We start from the raw sequence: 17,451 nt of genomic DNA on the forward strand, positions 1-17,451 counted from the left end.
AGAAGCAGCTACCCACCCCCAGACCCAAAGCAAGCTGCTATGCACTTGTTCCTGGAGCAGCCTGTACACAGCTTGAGGGAGCCAGAGTGGGCAAAACGGACCCTGTGCATCAAGTATTAGGGATCTGTGCTGGTTGCTGATTGCTGCTTCTAATCAGAGGTACAGACAAAGAGGCAGAGGCCATGGTGTTGCAGCTTCTTACAGTGTTGCAAGCCCCTCCCCCTCAGGCAGAAGTCACTTCTTAAGGGATTTAAAGGGCTAGTGCCTTTTTTCCTCTTCATTTTCTTTTTGCGTTTTTTTTTTTTTGGCCGTGTGGCATGTGGGAATCTTAGTTCCCCAACCAAGGATCAAACCTGTGCCCCCTGCAGTGGGTGGGTGGAGTCTTAACTACTGGACCGCCAGGGAAGTCCCTCTTTTTGTTTTTTCAGGAGCCAGATGGAATACTAGGGCCTTCTAAAGCAAATGCATATATGGGCAGCAAATGAACAGGGAAAGGGACAGGCTCAGGAAAGACCTGAAAAGACCTTAAGTTCACACCTCAGGCTAATCCTTGGCATAGACAAAGCCTACAACAATTAAAAATCAAAACAAAACCCAAAAGCACAAACGACAAAAATAGAAATCAACATGTGGAATATCAAACCTAAAATCTTCTGCACAGCAAGGGAAATAATCAACAAAATGAAAAGGCATCCTAAGAAATGGGAGAAAAGATTTGCAAAGCGTATGTTGGATAGGGAACTAATATCCAAAATATATAAAGAACTCATGCAACTCAATAGCAAAAAAAAAAAAAAGTTTAAAAGATGGGCAGAGGAACTAAATAGACATTTTTCTAGGGAAGACACACAAATGTCCAACAGATACATGAAAAAAGTGCTCAATATCACTAAACAGGAAAATGCAAGTCAAAACCACAATGAGATAACGCCTCTCACCTGTTAGAATGACTGTCATCAAAAAGACCACAGATAACAAATGTTGATAAAGATGTGGCAAAATGGAACCCTTGTGCACTGTTGGTGGGATTGTAAATTTGTCAGCCACTATGGAAAACAGTGTGGAGGCTCCTTTAAAAATTAATATCAAACTACCATATCCAGTAATTCACTTCTTGGTATATACCCAAAAGAAATGAAAACACTGGGACTTCCCTGATGGTGCAGTGGTTAGGAATCCACCTGCCAGTGCAGGGGACACGGGTTCAATCCCTGGTCCAGGAAGATCCCACACGCCGTGGAGCAACTAAGCCCGTGCACCACAACTGCTGAGCCTGTGTGCCGCAACTACTGAAGCCCATGTGCCTAGAGCCCGTGCTCCACAACGAGAGAAGCCACCACAGTGAGAAGCCCGTGCACCGCAACAAAGAGTAGCTTCCACTTGCTACAACTAGAGAAAGTCTGCGTGCAGCAACGAAGACCAATTCAGCCAAAAATTAATTAATTAATTTTAAAAAATGAAAACACCCAAAGAGATAATATGCACTCCCATGTTTATTGCAACATTATTCACAATAGCCAAGGTATGGAAACAACCTAAGTGTTCTCCAGTTGTTGAATGGATAAAAAAGATGTAAGATACCAAGATACATGTAAGTAAAATAGAATATTATTCATCTATGAGGAAGGAAGTCTTGCCATTTGCAACGACATGGATGGACCTTGAGGATACAATGGTTAGTGTAATAAGTCAGAGAAAGACAAGTATTGTGATAATCACTTATATGTGGAATCTAAAACTGAACTCCTAAAACAGTTGAATATGGGATTACTAGGGGCTGGGGAATGGGGGAATTGGAGAGGTGTTGTTTAAGGGTATACACTTGGAACTAGTAGATAAGTGAGTCCTGGAGACCTAATGTACATTATTGTGATTATAGACAACAACACTGTACTATAAATATCAAATGTGCTGACAGAGTAGATCTTAATTATTACCGCCTCAAAAAGAAATGATAATTGTGTGATGTAGTAGAGGTATTAGCTAAGTCTATGGTGGCAATCCTATTGCAATATATGAATGTATCAAATCAACATGTTGTACATCTTGAACTTAGACAGTGTTATATGTCACATATGTTTCGATTAAGGGAAAAAGAGCAAACCCTGGGCATCTCCCTGGTGGACCAGTGGTTAAGACTCTGTGCTTCCACTGCAGGGGGCGCAGGTTTGATCCCTGGTCAGAGAACTGAGATCCCACGTGGCACACAGCACGGGCAAAAAGAAAAAGGAGCAAACCCTGGGAAGAGGGAAAATCTGATTTCCAGAGTTACCACATTATTAATTCACATGTCCAGTTTTCAGCAAAAGCAGAGCAGAAAAGTATGACCCATTCAAAGAAGAAAAAAAAGAACCAACAAAAAACTCTTCCTGTAAAACACCTGATGGAGGACCTACTAGACAAAGACTTAAAAATAGCCATCTTAAAGATGCTTAACTAACAAGACATGCAGGAAGTGAAGAATGTGTGAACAAAATGGAAATATCAATAAAGAGGTAGTAAACCTAAAAAACAAAAATGACATTTGGGAGCTGAAAAGTACAGTGACTGAAAGGAAGAGTTCACTAGAGAGATTCAAAGATAGATTTGAGAAGGCAGAAGAATCAGTGAACTTGCTGATAGGATAATGGAAAATAATCAAGTCTGAAGCACAGGAAAAAAAAAAGATTGAAGAAAAGTGAACTTGAGGGACCTGTGGAACACTGTTAAATGCATACATATTGTGGGAGTCCCAGAAAGAGAAGAGAGATTATTTGAAGAAACATTGATTGAAAACTTCTCAAATTTCGTGAGACGTGAATATAAACATACAAGAAGCTAAGCAAACTCCAAATAGGATGAATCATAGAGACCTACACCAAGACACGTTATATAATCACACTGTCAGAAGACAAAGACCAAAAGAGTCTTGAGAGCTGTAAGAGAGAAGCAACAGACAAGGAATCCTCAATAAGATTTTCAGCAGATTTCTCATCAGAAATTTTGGAGGCCAGAAAGCAGTGGGCCAATACATTCAAAGTGCTAAAAGGAAAACATTCTCAGCCAAGAATGCTATATCTGGCAAACTGTCCTTTAAAAGTAAGGAAGAAATTAAGACATTCCCAGATAAAAGCTGAGGGAGTTTGTTACCACTGGCTCTGCCCTACAAGAAATGCTCAGGACACTAGATAGTAACTCAAGTCCATGTAAAGAAATAAAGATCTCATTGAAGGTAAATACATGGGCAGGTGTAAAACCTAGTATTATTGTAACAATGGTTTATAACTGTAGTTTTTGTTTTCTACTTGATTTAAGAGTCTAATATATTTTCTAGAAAAACATCAGTCTAAAAGCTAGTATCACTGTAACTTTGTAACTCTACATTTTGTTCTCTGTAATAATTTAAGAGACTAAAAATTGTTTGAAACAATTATTTATGTTTTTGGACATGGTGCATAAAGATGTAATTTTGTGACAACAACAATAAAAGAAAAGGGTGGATATGGAGCCTTTAAAGGAACAGAATTTTAATATGTTATTGAAGTTAAGCTGGTGTAAATTCACATGAGGGTGTTACAGCTTTGAGATGTTCAATGTGATCCCCATGGTAACTACAAAGAAAATACCTAAAGAATATACATGAAAGCAAATGAGAGAGGAATTGAAATGTTTCACTGCAAAAGATCAAGTAAAAAGAAGACAGTAATGCAAAAAAAAAAAGATGGACAAAAAAGCTATATAAATAACAAAATGACGGAAGTCTTTCCTTATCACTAATTACTTTAAATAGATTAAACTCTTCCATCAGAAGTCAGAAGTTGCCAGATTTAAAAAATAATCCAGCTATATCTTGTCTACAAGAGATTCAGTTTAGATCCAAAGACACAACCAGGTTAACAGATAAATGGGTAAATAAAATGTATATGCATACAATGGAATATTATTTAACCTTTATAAGGAGGGGAATTTGGACCAATGCTACAACATGAACCTTGAGGACGTTATGCTAAGTGAAATAAGCTGGTCAGGAAAGGACAAATACTGATTGATTTCACTTGTATGAAGTATTGATACTGAGAGCAGTCAAATCCATAGAGACAAAGAAATAGAATGGTGGTTGCCAGGGGGTGGGGGGGGGAGGAGGAATGGGGCGTTATTGTGTAATGAGGGCAGAGTCAACTGTTTTGAACCTGAAACGAGTTCTGGAGATGGGTGGTGGTGATGGCTGCACAATAGTGTAAATGTACGTAATACTACTGAATTGTACACTTAAAACTGGCTAAGATGGTAAATTTTATGTGTATTTTGCCACAATATAAAAAAATGGAAAAAATCAATCATTTATGTGAGGGTCTGTTTCTGAATCCTCTGTTCTGTTTGTCTATTTTGATGCAAATATTATGTTGCCTTCTTTACTGAGCTTTGTAATAGGCTTGAAAGCAAGAAGTGTTAGTCCTGCAGCCTTGTTCTTTTCTGAAGTTGTTTGGCTCCTCTAGGTCCTTTGCATTTGCTTATAAATTTTGGAATCAGCTTTTCAGCTTCAACAAAAAGGCCTTTGTGTGTTATGATTGGGGTTACAATAAATCTGTAAATCAGTTTGAGGGAGAATTGAGATTTTAACAATACTGAATTTTCAAATGCACGATCATGGGATATCTCCCCATTTATTTGATTCTTATATAATTCTCTCAGCAGCATTTTGTGTGTCATGGTCAGTGTATAGACCTTGGACATTTTTTTTTCCTTTTTTTTTTTTTTTTTGGCTGCATTGGGTCTTCGTTGCTGTGTGTGCAGGCTTTCTCTAGTTGCGGTGAGCAGGGGCTACTCTTCATTGCAGTGCGTAGGTTTCTCATTGTGGTGGTTTCACTTGTTGCAGAGCATAGGCTTCAGTAGTTGCTGCATGCTGGCTCAGTAGTTGCGGCATGCAGGCCCTAGAGCACGTGGGCTTCAGTAGTTGCAGCGCGTGGGTTTCAGTAGTTGTGGCACGTGGGCTCTAGAGCGCAGGCTCAGTAGTTGTGGCACACAGGCTTAGTTGCTCCGTGGCATGTGGGATCTTCCCGGACCAGGGGTCAAACCCATATCCCCTGCATTGGCAGGCGGATTCTTAACCACTGCGCCTCCAGGGAAATCCCAACCTTGGACAAATTTTGACAAAAGTTTCTGATGGTGTCTCAACTGATAATGTTTTTTTGATGGTTTGTAAAATGTATCCATAAGTATTTAAAATTCTTTGACATTATCATAAATGGTATTTTTTTAAATTCCAACTTCTGATTGTTCGCTGTTTGTATATAGAAATACAGTTGATTTTTTACACATTATTTTTACAGTGGTATGGAAGTTCACTTTTTTCTGTATATACTTGTTTCTATTTCTGAAATTTTTCTTCATAATCTATATTTTATTTCATTAATAAAAGAAATTCACAGTTGTTTAAAGGGGATTTAGGAACTAAACAAGATGAAAGAAAAATGTCACCCATTGTGTCATAGTTTTTGTTGTTGAAAATCAGTTTTAGTTGAACTTCAGCAGATGTGGGTGTTTTCGTGGGGATTTCTTAATTCAACCTCAGGGTTATACCCATTAAATTTAATATGTATGTAATATGATAACATTTCATGATGACATTATTTGCTTTAAAAAAACTTTAGTTTGAGATAATTGTAGATTCACATGCAGTTGTAAGAAATAATTCACAGATCAGTTATACCCTTCACCTAATCAGTTTCCCCCAATGCATAGCTTTATGGAATACGTCTTGCATAACCACAGAACGTTATCACAACCAGGAAATTGACATCAACCTTATTCAGATTTTGCCAGCTGTACGTTTACTGATTGTGTATGTACTTATGTAATTTTGTCATATCTATAGATTCATGTGACAAGCACCACAATCATGGGACAGAACAGTTACATCACAAGAATCCCTCATGCGTTCCTTTTATAGACATAGCCCCTTCTTGCCCTCTCCTCCCCAGCTTCTGGAAACCACTAGTCTGTTCTCCATTTTTATAATTTTGTTATTTCAAAAATGTTATATTAATGGAGCCAGACAGTATATAAACTTTGGGATTGGCCTTTTTTACTCAGCATAATTCTCCTGTAAGTTGCCGTGTATCAGTGGTTTGTTCTTTTTTATTGTTCGGTAGTTCTCCATGTTACGGGTTAACACAATTTGTTGACTGTTCTGACGTTGAAGTGCATCTTGGTGGTTTCCAGTTTTGAGGCTCTTACGAATAAAACTTCTGTGTACATTTGTGTACAGGCTTTGTGTGAACATATTTTCTTTTCTCTGGGATAAATGCTCAGGAGTGCAGTTGTTGGGTCCTGAGGTAGTTCTGTGTTTAATTATTTTCAAAGTGTTGGCTGTACCGTTTTACGTTCCCAATAGCAGTGTATGTGATCCAGTTTCTGTGCCTTTTTTTGCCAGGATTTGGTGTTGTCACTGGTTTTGTTTTAAAAAAAAACTTGTAAAAATTTTGGCCATTCTGTTAGATGTGGAGTGTTACCTCATTGTGGTTTTAATTTGCATTTCCCTGATGCCCGATGATGTTGAACATTTTTTCATGTGTTTAGTTGTTCCCTTAATGAAGCCTCTTCAGTGAGTACAGTTGGTTTTTGTATATTGACCTTGTATCCTGCAGCCTTCTTAAGCTCATCTATTAGCTCTTGCAACTTTTTTGATCGATCCCAGAGGGTTTAGTACATAGACAGTCACGTGGTTGGTGATGAGGGCAGTTTCATGTCTTCATTTCCAGCCTGGTTTCCCTTTCTTTTCTTTGTTTAATTCAATGGCTAACATCTCTAGTATGTCGAATAGGAGTGGTCAGAGCCAACGTCCTTGCCTTGTGCCTGATTTTAGGGAGAAAACATTGTCTTTTACCATTAAGTATGAGTTAGCTGTACATTTTTTTGGAGCGCCCTGTACCAGGTTAAGGAAGTTTCCCTTTATTTCTGGTTTGTCGCGTGTTTTCATCATAAATTGTATCAAATTGTGTCCAGTGTTTTTTTGCATCTGTGAAGATGATTATGTTTTTTTACTGTTTATTCTGTTGACGTAGTAAATTACATTGGGTTTTGAACACTGAATGACACTTACATTCCCAGGATAGTTCCCCTTGGTTGTGATATATTATCCTTTTTTGTATTGTTGGATTCACTCTGGAGGATGTTAAGGGGACATGACAGCTAAATACAGTTGGGATCCTGGATTGGATCCCAGGAAAGAAATAGGCTATTAATGGACAAACTGATGAAATTCAAATTAATTCTGTAACTTAATAATATTGTATGAATGTCCATTTCTTAATTTTGATAGTTTCCCCATGGTTCTATTAGCTTCTGTTAGGAGAAGTTGGATGAAGAGTATACGGGAACCCTATACTATTTTTGTGACTTTTCTTTAAATCTAAAATTATGTGAAAATAAAAGTTTAAAATAAAAATGAAAAAGTGATTTCTTATGGGCAGCGTAGTTGAATATTGTTTTTTTAATCCAATTTGACAGTCTTTTTTCCTTTTTTCTTTTTTTAATAAATTTAATTTTTTTATTTTTGACCGCGTTGGGTCTTCGTTGCTGGGTGCGGGCTTTCTCTAGTTGCAGTGAGCAGGGGCTACTCTTGGTTGTGGAGCGCGGGCTTCTCATTGCGGTGGCTTCTCTTGTTGTGGAGCATGGGCTCTAGGCACGTGCGCTTCAGTAGTTGTGGCACATGGGCTCAGTAGTTGTGGCTCATGGGCTGTAGAGCACAGGCTCAGTAGTTGTAGCACATGGGCTTCGTTGCTTCACAGCATGTAGGATATTCCCGGACCAGGGCTCAAACCCGTGTCCCCTACATTGGCAGGCAGATTCTTAACCATTGTGCCATCAGGGAAGCCCTCCTTTTTTTAATTTATTTTTTATCGAGGTAATGTTGGTCTGTAACATTATAAGTTTCCTGTGTACAACACTATATTCCTATTTCTGTGTATATTATGCCATAGTACCAAAACTTCAGTTTCCATCTGTCACCATACACTTGATCTCCTTTACCCATTTCACCCTCCCCCATTCTGTGCCTTTTAATTGGTTTTTGATATATGATTATTTTAATGTAATTATTGACACATATATAGTTGGGTTTAACGTTAGCATCTAGCTGTTTATTTGTCCCATATTGTCTTTGATCTTTTTCCCTCTTTTCCTGCTCTTTTTGGATTAATGGAGTATTTTTTATGATTCCATTTTATCTTTTTGGTTGGTTTATTAGTTATACCTCTTGTGTTTTATAAGTGGTTGCTTTAGAATTTATAGTATGTAAACATATACTATGTATCAAAATCTGCTTTCGGCTAATATTATACCACTTCATGTATGGTGTAAGAACCTTACATTTCTGCTTTCCCAGCCCATGTTCTGTTTCATACATTTTATTTCTACATTCTTTATAAACCCTACAATACTTTATTTCCTTCCTTCCTTCCATCCTTCCTTCCTTCCTTCCTTCCTTCCTTCCTTTCTTTCTGTCTGTCATAAAATGTACATGGAATAAAATTGACCATTTTATGTATTGACTTCCTCTTGGTACCATCATTCTTCTGTGGGAGGGACTTCTTTTCAGTTTTCTTGTGGTGCAGCTTTGCAGGGGTGAGTATCTACAGCTTTTATGTATCTGGAAAGTCTGTTTCATCAGAAAAGATTTCTGTGTTGACAACATTTTTCTTTTAGCGGTCTCTTCTGTTTGAGCATTGTTTCTGATGAGATGTCTGCTACCATATTATCTTCGGTTTTTTTCATGTCTGTTTCTTCGTATCTGGCTGCTTTTAAGTGGTTTTAGAGAAACTGATATTAGTGTAGTTTTCTTCACATTTTTCTCAGGGTCCTTTGAACTTCTTGGATCTGTGTGTTTATCAACTTTGGTAAATTTTGGTCATTATTTCTTTAAACATTGTTTTATCACCAACCATACCACATTCCCACACTCCTTCCTCCCTGCTCTCCTTTGGAGATTTTATATATATATATAAAGCATACATATCTATAAAAAAGATATACATATATAAAGATATATATATTTGCTTGAGGTTGTCCCATGACTCACTGACGCTCTGTTGTTGCTTTTTGTCTTTTAAATTTTGTATAGCTTTTATTATTATGTCTTATGTTCACTAATCTTCCTTTCCCCCTGGTATTTGGTCTGCTGTTAATCCGATCCAGTGTTTTTCATCTTAAGCATTGTTTCATCTCTGGAAATTTGATTTATGTCTTTTTATTTTTCCATGTCTCTCCTTAATATGCTCATATTTTCTTCTACGTTTTTGAGCATTTGGTTATAATAACTCTTTTTTTAGAATAAATTTATTTATTTTTGGCTGTGTTGGGTCTTCGTTGCTGCATGTGGACTTTCTCTAGTTGCAGCGAGTGGGGGCTACTCTTCATTGTGGTGTGCAGGCTTCTCATTGTGGTGGCTTCTCTTGCTGTGGAGCACGGGCTCTAGGCACACGGGCTTCAGTAGTTGTGGCATGCAGGCTCAGTAGTTGTGGCGCACGGGCTTAGGTGCTCCGCGGCATGTGGGATCTTCCCGGACCGGGGCACGAACCCGTGTCCCCTGCATTGGCAGGCGGACTCTCAACCACTGCGCCACCAGGGAAGCCCCTGTAATAACTCATGTGATACTCTTGTCCACTGGCACCTTTGTTACTTCTGGGTCATGTTCAGTTGATTGATTTTCTTCTCATTATCACTCATATTTTCCTGCTTCTTCATGTGCCTGGTGGTTTTCTCTTGGATGCCAGTCATTGTGGAGTTTACATTCTTGGTGCTGTGTGTGTGTGTGTGTAGTATGGTCTTAAGCTTTGTTCCAGGGCTCGATTAAGTTACTTGGAATAGTTTGATCCATTCGAGACGTGCCTTTAAGTGTTATTAGAAGGAGCAGAGGAAGCCTGTAGGGCACTGTTTTCAACTTTTTTTTACTGCTCTCTCTTCCCCCAGAGCCTTTTTAGACATCTTTTTACCCTAATCACATCCCTCTGTGAAATTTTAATGCCACAACTATATTATTATCTGTTTATGTATTATACGTGTTACTGTGCTTTATACATAAAAAAATATTTTTTTGCTCCCCTTCCTCCAGAACCGTTTTCACCCCCTTGGGGGTGATGTTGCCCTGTTGAGAATGCATGGTCTCAGACTGATTCTTTACTACTAGTAACACATGACTCTTCCTCCTCGTATCTAATATCCTGTATTCTAAGGTAGCGAGATAAATCCAGTCCCTGTATCTCCATCTTGCGGGAAGGAAGTCTTCCCAGATCCTGGCAGTTTCTTCAGAGTTGAACATACCCTACCGTACAGCCCAGCCACTGCGCTCCAAAGTGAAATGAAAACATGTGGTTGCACCAAAACTTGAATATGAATGTTCACAGGATCTTTATTTCTAAGGGCCGAAAACTGGGAACCAACCAAATGTCCTTCAAGGGGTGAACAGATAAACAATTTTATACCCATACAGTAGGTAGTGAAAAATAAAAAGGAATGAAGTATTTATACTTGCAACAATATGGATGAACTTCAAAATCATTAGGCCAAATTAGGCCAGATCAAAAAAAAAAATACCTTGTGATTCCATTTATATAAAAACTCAAAAAATGCAAACCAATTTGTAGCCGAAAAGATTAGTGGTTGCCTGGAGATGGAGGTGGAGGGAAGGATTGATCACAGAGGGACATGAGGAAATTTCGGTGGAAAAGGAAAGGCTTTTGTTGATTGTGCGAATGGTTTCGTGGGTGAACAGATGTCAGAACTCAAAAGATTATTCTAAATATGTGCAGTTTATTGTGTGCCAATTACATATGTCAGTAGAATTGAAAAAGTAAAAAATGGGGGGTTTGGGGCTTCCCTGGTGGCGCAGTGGTTGAGAGTCCGCCTGCCGATGCAGGGGACGCGGATTCGTGCCCCGGTCCGGGGAGATCCCACGTGCCGCGGAGCGGCTGGGCCCGTGAGCCACGGCCGCTGAGCCTGCGCGTCTGGAGCCTGTGCTCCGCAACGGGAGAGGCCACAACGGTGAGAGGCCCGCGTACTGCAAAAAAAAAAACAAAAAAAAAAAACAGGGGTTTGGACTCCATTTGGGGAACCTATATTTCTCATTAGTGACCCATATGTATAAAAATTTATAAGCGTGATTATGGTTGTTTTTATGATTTATAATAGTGATGAAGTTTAATTTGTTGGCAGTTGATGAAACACTTTTACTTGGTTCTTATGAAAGTGTGCAGCTGCAGACCTAACACAGTGATGGTTGAGTTTTGCTGTGATGATTGTGTGTGTAGGTGGTAAACAGACTGACCTGTTCTCAGGAACCTGTGGACTCTGGGGAAAGGGTGTGGTTCTGAACACTGGTGGCGCTGGGTCCAGAAGCTGCCTGGAGTCTGGCCACGTAGCCAAACGTTTTAGGGCAGTGCTGGCAGCTGCGTGCTTATTGTCTAATTTTCTAGAAGGTACAGGTGATAAAACAAAAATTCAAGTTTAGTCATAAATGCCTGCAGAAGAGTTTAGGTCTCATAAATGTATAGTTTCTGCAGTTTTACGCAATGAATACACCCAGATCAAGAAACAGAACATTACCTGGTAGTGGTAATTTTCTGAAATGCAATTCTTCCTGGGCGAATAAGGTAAAATTGAACACATGCTGAATAACCATGGCTAGACAATTTCCAGGTCTGAAGTTTCTGACGCTGCGATTGTATAACATAGAACAGTTGTTCTGTTTATTTCTATTTGTGTAAACATAGGTTATATTTCGTTTAATCAAAATATTTCCTCTTGGCAGTGGACTCTCAAAAAATCGACCGAGAGGGAAAAATCCCAAATGAAACTTTAGAGAAACTGAAGAGCCTGGGGCTTTTTGGGATGCAAGTCCCAGAAGAATACGGTAAGTAAAGGAAACCGCCACCCAACCAGTTTGGCTTTTAAGAAAACCCTCCGTATTTGTCCAAAAAAGGGTTCTGTTCCAGAAAGGTGGCCTTGGAAAATGCACGAAGTCCAAGGTCAGGCTGTAAAACGTCCCTTTGTGGGTTAAATCCAGGGTGGCTGGCTGGTGAGTGTGTGGCCCAAGAGGCTTTTTAGCAGGAAGAGCTATCCAGTTCCCTGCCTTCCTCCTCGGAGGTGGGGAGGGACCCTGCAGGATGTCTGTGCTCTCTGGGTCCCTTGGGTGAGGAAGGAGGGGTGGGTATCACCTCCGGCCAGCTCGGGCCGGTGCAGCGTGGTCTCCACTGTGAAGCCCTGTGGTCTCTCTGGCAGAGGAGCTGCCCCAGGCCCGCAAGTGCTTTTGTGTGTAGGGAAGGCCACGCGCTGCGCGCCCAGGGGCCAGGGCCCAGCGGCCAAAGGAGTGGGTGCACGGCTGTGGGGCGCGGGCCGCCTCGGGGAGGTGGAGCCCTCTCGGGAGCTTGCGAGCAGGCCTGTTGTCCTCTGGGCCATGCTCGTTGCTCTTGGAGGTTTACAGTGGAAGGCCCTGCCTTCCCCCCAGGATCCCCGCCTGGTGGCTGTGCCCTGTTAGACTGAGCCCGTTGTGCAGCTTGTGTGTCTCCTGCCTGATGTAGGGGTGGTCCTCTCAGTTCTGTGGGAGCGAGGGGACAGGCATGGAGTGTGTGAGGGAGGAGCAGGGACAAAACACAGTCCCTCGCAAGCACTGGCACGGACGCACGTCCCTGTATTTTCACTCTCGGGATCTTTTGACGAAGACGTGTGGCCTTCACCCCGCACCCCCTGCTCTCTGAGCCCTCCCGCCGAGCCCAGGCTGAGGCGGCTTCCGGCTTCATGAGCACAGGGTCAGTGGTTTGGACCCGAGAGCTGTAGGTGGTGTGTGACACCCGGGTACGTTCTCCCAGCCAGGCCGTGGGTTAGGCCTGCACGGCGAGGCCCGGACGCGGGAGCTGTCCTTGACGTTCTGCCTCTGCCGGGTTTATCTCAGTGAGACCTGTGCCCCCCGCACACCCCACCCCACAGCCAAGGGTGGGGGCCCTCGCTGCCTATGCAGGAAGTCCCACTGGGACCTATCCTGCAGAGGCTGCAGTCTGAGACAAAATGTGAAAACATAGAACAAACGAGTTTGATGTCTGATTTCCTTAATTGAGAGGTGCGTTTTAATCAGGTTAAATCTTCGTTTACGTGTGTCTGTCGCAGCGTATTAAGCTGTTAAAGGACGTCTCCTACTCGTCATCCTGTGAAATCCCTGTCACCGCGTTTCCAAATACATGGAAGGAGTTCCAGTCTGTGCAGAAAACAGGAAATAATTGCTGTTGCTGCTCCCTCTGGTGGCGGGATGCAGCACAGGCCTCTTGGGGGGAGCTACACCTGCAGCCTCTGGGGACCGGGGACTGAGCTCTCCCCACACCTGGAGACCTGTCGGTGTCACTTGTCGGTAACTCACAGGCCCCGAGGAACTGTCTGCCGTAAGGTGGGGGCCACGTCGAATATTAGAGTAGAGACCAGGTGGGGCTGAGCCACAGAGCGGCAGTTGGTGTCATGAGCTGAGAAAAATAAGTGTTTGGAGAAAACGGATAGTGGAGGAAAGCTGGCAGACACAGCCAGGTTGGTGATTGTACGTTTCCCCTTCAGAATCATTAAGAAACGACTTCTTGACTGAGGAGAAGCAGCAGTTAAGTTTTCCTCCAGACAATTTTTGTGTGAGATTGGAATATGTCTTTTTGCATCTCTCTGTGTTTTATGCCAGCACGTGTGTGTGTGGTGTGTGGTGTGTGTGTGTGTATGTGATTGCACAAATCCATCCCTTATTCCTGTTTTATGTCCCCTTCTTGGGTGTGAAAATGCTCTTTCATGAGATGACAGTGGTCACATTTGGGACTATTTCATTGTCTTTCCTTTTTTTAAATCCTTCCTGGGGAAATTAAGGCGACAGCAACCTTATGTTCATGCCCAAAACATTTTCGGGAATTGTTCCCAGTCCTGGAGTGTTCTGAAGCCTGGTTGGAAACCGCCATCCTGGAAAAGAGGCCTTTCCACCGGCAGCCTGGTTTCCGCCCCCAGTTCCCTGGGTACCCCCCGGGTCTTTCCGGCCCCTCAGCCCCTCCCCCCGTCAAGCAGTCTCCACCCACCTGTCATCTGTCCCCATTGATTGTCCTCCCCCCATGATTTTTCTGATACTTTCATGGGAAAAAAAATACACAGCTTTTTTTTTTTTACACAAGCAACACTGACTTCAGTATGTCAGACAAGTAGGAGCTCAAGCATTTTGATTGAAAGCGGCATGGTGATGGGTGACCTTCCCTGGGTCCCCGCTGAGCGCAGGGGACGCTGCGCACCCCTGCAGGGACTCGGCCCTCCCCTTGTGTGGAAGGCGCCCGCTGCAGTTGGGCCGCGCGCGACCTTAGGCCTCGGGTAGTCATTTGTAAGGTGCACACAAGGCCACCCCACCACCGCCGGAAGTTGAAGATAAAATGCAGAATACCCAAGTTCAGCGGAGTCTGCGTTTTTAGTGTTTTCTCTTTTTGCTCCTAGAACACTGACTCCTTCCGAGGGTGACTTTGCCCCCCGACCCTGGGTGGGCATTTGGCAACATCTAGAGACATTTATGTTGTCAGAACTGTGGAGGAGGGGGAACTTCTAGTGGGCAGAGGTCAAGGATGCCACCCCACGTCCTACAGCACACGGGGCACCCCTGCGACAGAAGGACCCAACCCCGGATGCCAGTATCCCAGGCAGAGAGACCTTTCCTGGAGGCCCCGAGATGCTGGGGGTGGGTTTCGGAATGGGGTTCACATCTGTGAAGCCCAAGATCTGTGATAGGAGGTATTCACAGCATTTCAAGTAACTTTATGTATGTTTAGGTGTTTATATGTTTTTGTGTTAAATATTACATTTTTATATTAAAATATACACCTGTATATGCTTATATGCCTAGAAGAAGTCTGAAAGGACGTGCAGAAAAATGCTCTTTCTGAGTGACAAGTTCATGGGTAATTTCTGTTTCCTTTGTACCATTCTGTGTTGTGATTTTTAAAAAATGGGGAGCTGACTTTATAAAGCCACTTGCCTTTCCTGGGAGGAATTTGGGGCTGGAGCGTAAGTGAAGCTGGCCTGTTTCTGCCCTAGGTGGCCTGGGCCTCTCCAACACCATGTACGCGCGGCTGGGGGAGATCATCAGCCTGGATTGCTCCATCGCCGTGACGCTGGCAGCACACCAGGCCATCGGCCTCAAGGTCAGGGGTCTGGGTTTCCGCAGTGGCGAGGGGGCAGCCGGCTCAGCGTCTCGGAGGAAGGCCCGCTGTCCTGCAGCCTTGCTGTACCGTGCTCAGTGCCCTCCGGTGGCCCTGTCCCTCCTTTTGAAACCTCCTCCTGCCCCATCGCCTCTGACCCATCCTTCCAGGCCCAGGCCAGGTGCCACTGCCTCCGTAGAGCCTGCCTTCACCACGGGCTGGAGGTGACCCCACCTCTTGATTGGCTCCCTCGGGGCCTGAGCGTGTCCCCCCTGCTGTTGGCACCTGTCCTCCTACTCCGCTGCTTGGAGTCTTTCAGGGCAGGTCCAGGGGCCCACAGCTCATTCCTTGGGTGGTTCTTGTTCAGTGTAGAAACCGAGGGGGTGAGTGCACAGCAAGCTTGGTGCCCGGGCGTGGCGCTGCCCAAGCACCGGCTGTGGCTCCAGCCACCCGGCTCTGGCCACCCTGCCGGGAAGTGGAGGAATTGCCGGAAAGACTGAGGCCCTTCCTGGAGCTGTGCCAGGCCACCCTGGACTGTGCACTTTGGGGTCTCCCTGGCAGCCCAGCTCCCCAGACCCTCCAACAGCTCCCCAGTTTTTACTGCGGCTGCCAGCTCTTGCGTGAAGGAAGCGTGTTCCAGAAGGGGCTGTGTTCTGCAAGCACGTTTCACACACTTCTCTCTTGCCACCGCTGAAAGCAGCCCGTGTGTGTTGCCAGGGCATCATCTTGGCCGGCAGCGAGGAGCAGAAGGCCAGGTACCTGCCCAAGCTGGCTTCCGGGGAACACGTGGCCGCCTTCTGCCTGACGGAGCCAGCCAGGTCAGCCCTGTGTGTCACTCACAGCTTCAGGGTCCAGGGGCTCTTCTTTTTACTGAAGAGGGGTAGCTGGCTTCTTCCCTCCCTGAAGACTTCCCGGGAGTTGAGTCCACAGCTTTTCTCACCCATTCTCACCCATTCTCTTCATGCTCTCTTATCTCTACCTTACTTCTCTTTCCTGGTGACCTTTACAAATGAGATAACATGGCTGACAGCACCTGTAATTCCTTTGTGCTTTGCAACCCTCCTTATATACAGTAATGCATTCAGGCTTCACAGCGACTTTCAGAGTATAAAGGGCGGGTGGTATTGTGCCCACTTTACAGGCTGTGAACTGAGGTTCAGTGAGATGGGGTGATGAGCCCCGAGTCTCACAGCCGCCATGAGGGCAAGTCCGTTATCCAGCCCCTTTCCGTCCTGCTTCCCCACCTGGGGACCTGGGTCCCCTGCGCTCGCCTCGCGGGAGGTTAGAGCCCGCGTGAGCCGGCATTTCCGTGTTTAGACCTCCTAAACGTTGTCGCTGCTGCCTTCTCACCCGATGTGACAGAGTGGGGTTGGCCAAACCCACCTCGCCACCTGTTTTCATAGATGAAGTTTACTGGAACATGCCCGTCTGTCTACAGATTGTCTGTGGCTGCAAAGCTGAATATGTCTATTAGCTGGCCCTTTGTTTTCCATGGGGCCTTGTCTCCAGCGTTACCCCTCAACCGCGTATTTCTTTCGCCGCAGTGGGAGCGATGCTGCCTCCATCCGGACCAGGGCCACGTTAAGTGAAGATAAGAAACACTACGTCCTCAATGGCTCCAAGGTACAGCTGCGTGGCCTCCGTGGCCGTGTCAGGGTCTCCGTCCTGACCTTCACCACCACGCACTGACCACTTCCCATGCTCCAGGGATCATAAAGGGCAGGCACATCACCCCTTAACCGTCATCCTCAGGTGATGCGCCTCCTTTTTTGGAAGAAGAAACGGTGGCTCAGAGAGGTTACATGACCCGCCACCATACCATCCGCTTAGTGGCAGGATGGGAACCAAGGTGTCCTGGCTCCTGAGCCCGCAGGCCTCCGTAGTGCTGCCCACCTCCCTGAGCTGCTCTTGTGTGTCCATTCTTTTAACTTTTTATTACACGGATTTTGAAACACAAAAGTTTAGTGTCGTGAACGTCCACCCCCGTCTCCCGGCTTCGGTGCTTCCTCCGTCACGCTGCAGTCCTGGATGGCAGCCGTGACGAGCTCAGTGCATCTCTGCAGGACGGGCCTGAGAAAGTCACGGTGTACACTTAAACCTTGATCATTTCTTACTATCTGCTTAACGTTCAAACTTCCCTGATTGTCTCATACTTATTTTTTACAAACAAGTTGCTTGAATTAGGATCCAAATAAGTTCTACATGGAGCAGTTTGTTGAGAAGTCTGTTCCCCCTCCCCGTCCCCTCTCCTCCTCCCCTCCCCTCCTCCTCTCCCCCTCCC

At 44.2% G+C, this 17,451-nt stretch overlaps 1 protein-coding gene across 1 annotated transcript in view; it reads left to right on the forward strand.

Annotated features, from left to right (window-relative positions):
* Positions 1-17,451, forward strand: part of ACAD9 (acyl-CoA dehydrogenase family member 9) — a 56,595-nt gene that overhangs the window by 18,982 nt on the left and 20,162 nt on the right. The window contains exons 3-6 of the mRNA XM_024763347.1: positions 11,786-11,887; positions 15,067-15,173; positions 15,888-15,988; positions 16,715-16,793. Of these exons, the coding sequence (XP_024619115.1) occupies positions 11,786-11,887; positions 15,067-15,173; positions 15,888-15,988; positions 16,715-16,793 (389 nt within the window). The remainder of the gene's footprint in view (positions 1-11,785; positions 11,888-15,066; positions 15,174-15,887; positions 15,989-16,714; positions 16,794-17,451) is intronic.

Source organism: Neophocaena asiaeorientalis, unplaced genomic scaffold (genome assembly GCF_003031525.2).
Source record: "Neophocaena asiaeorientalis asiaeorientalis breed wild unplaced genomic scaffold, Neophocaena_asiaeorientalis_V1.1 scaffold433, whole genome shotgun sequence".
Lineage (NCBI taxonomy): Eukaryota > Metazoa > Chordata > Mammalia > Artiodactyla > Phocoenidae > Neophocaena > Neophocaena asiaeorientalis.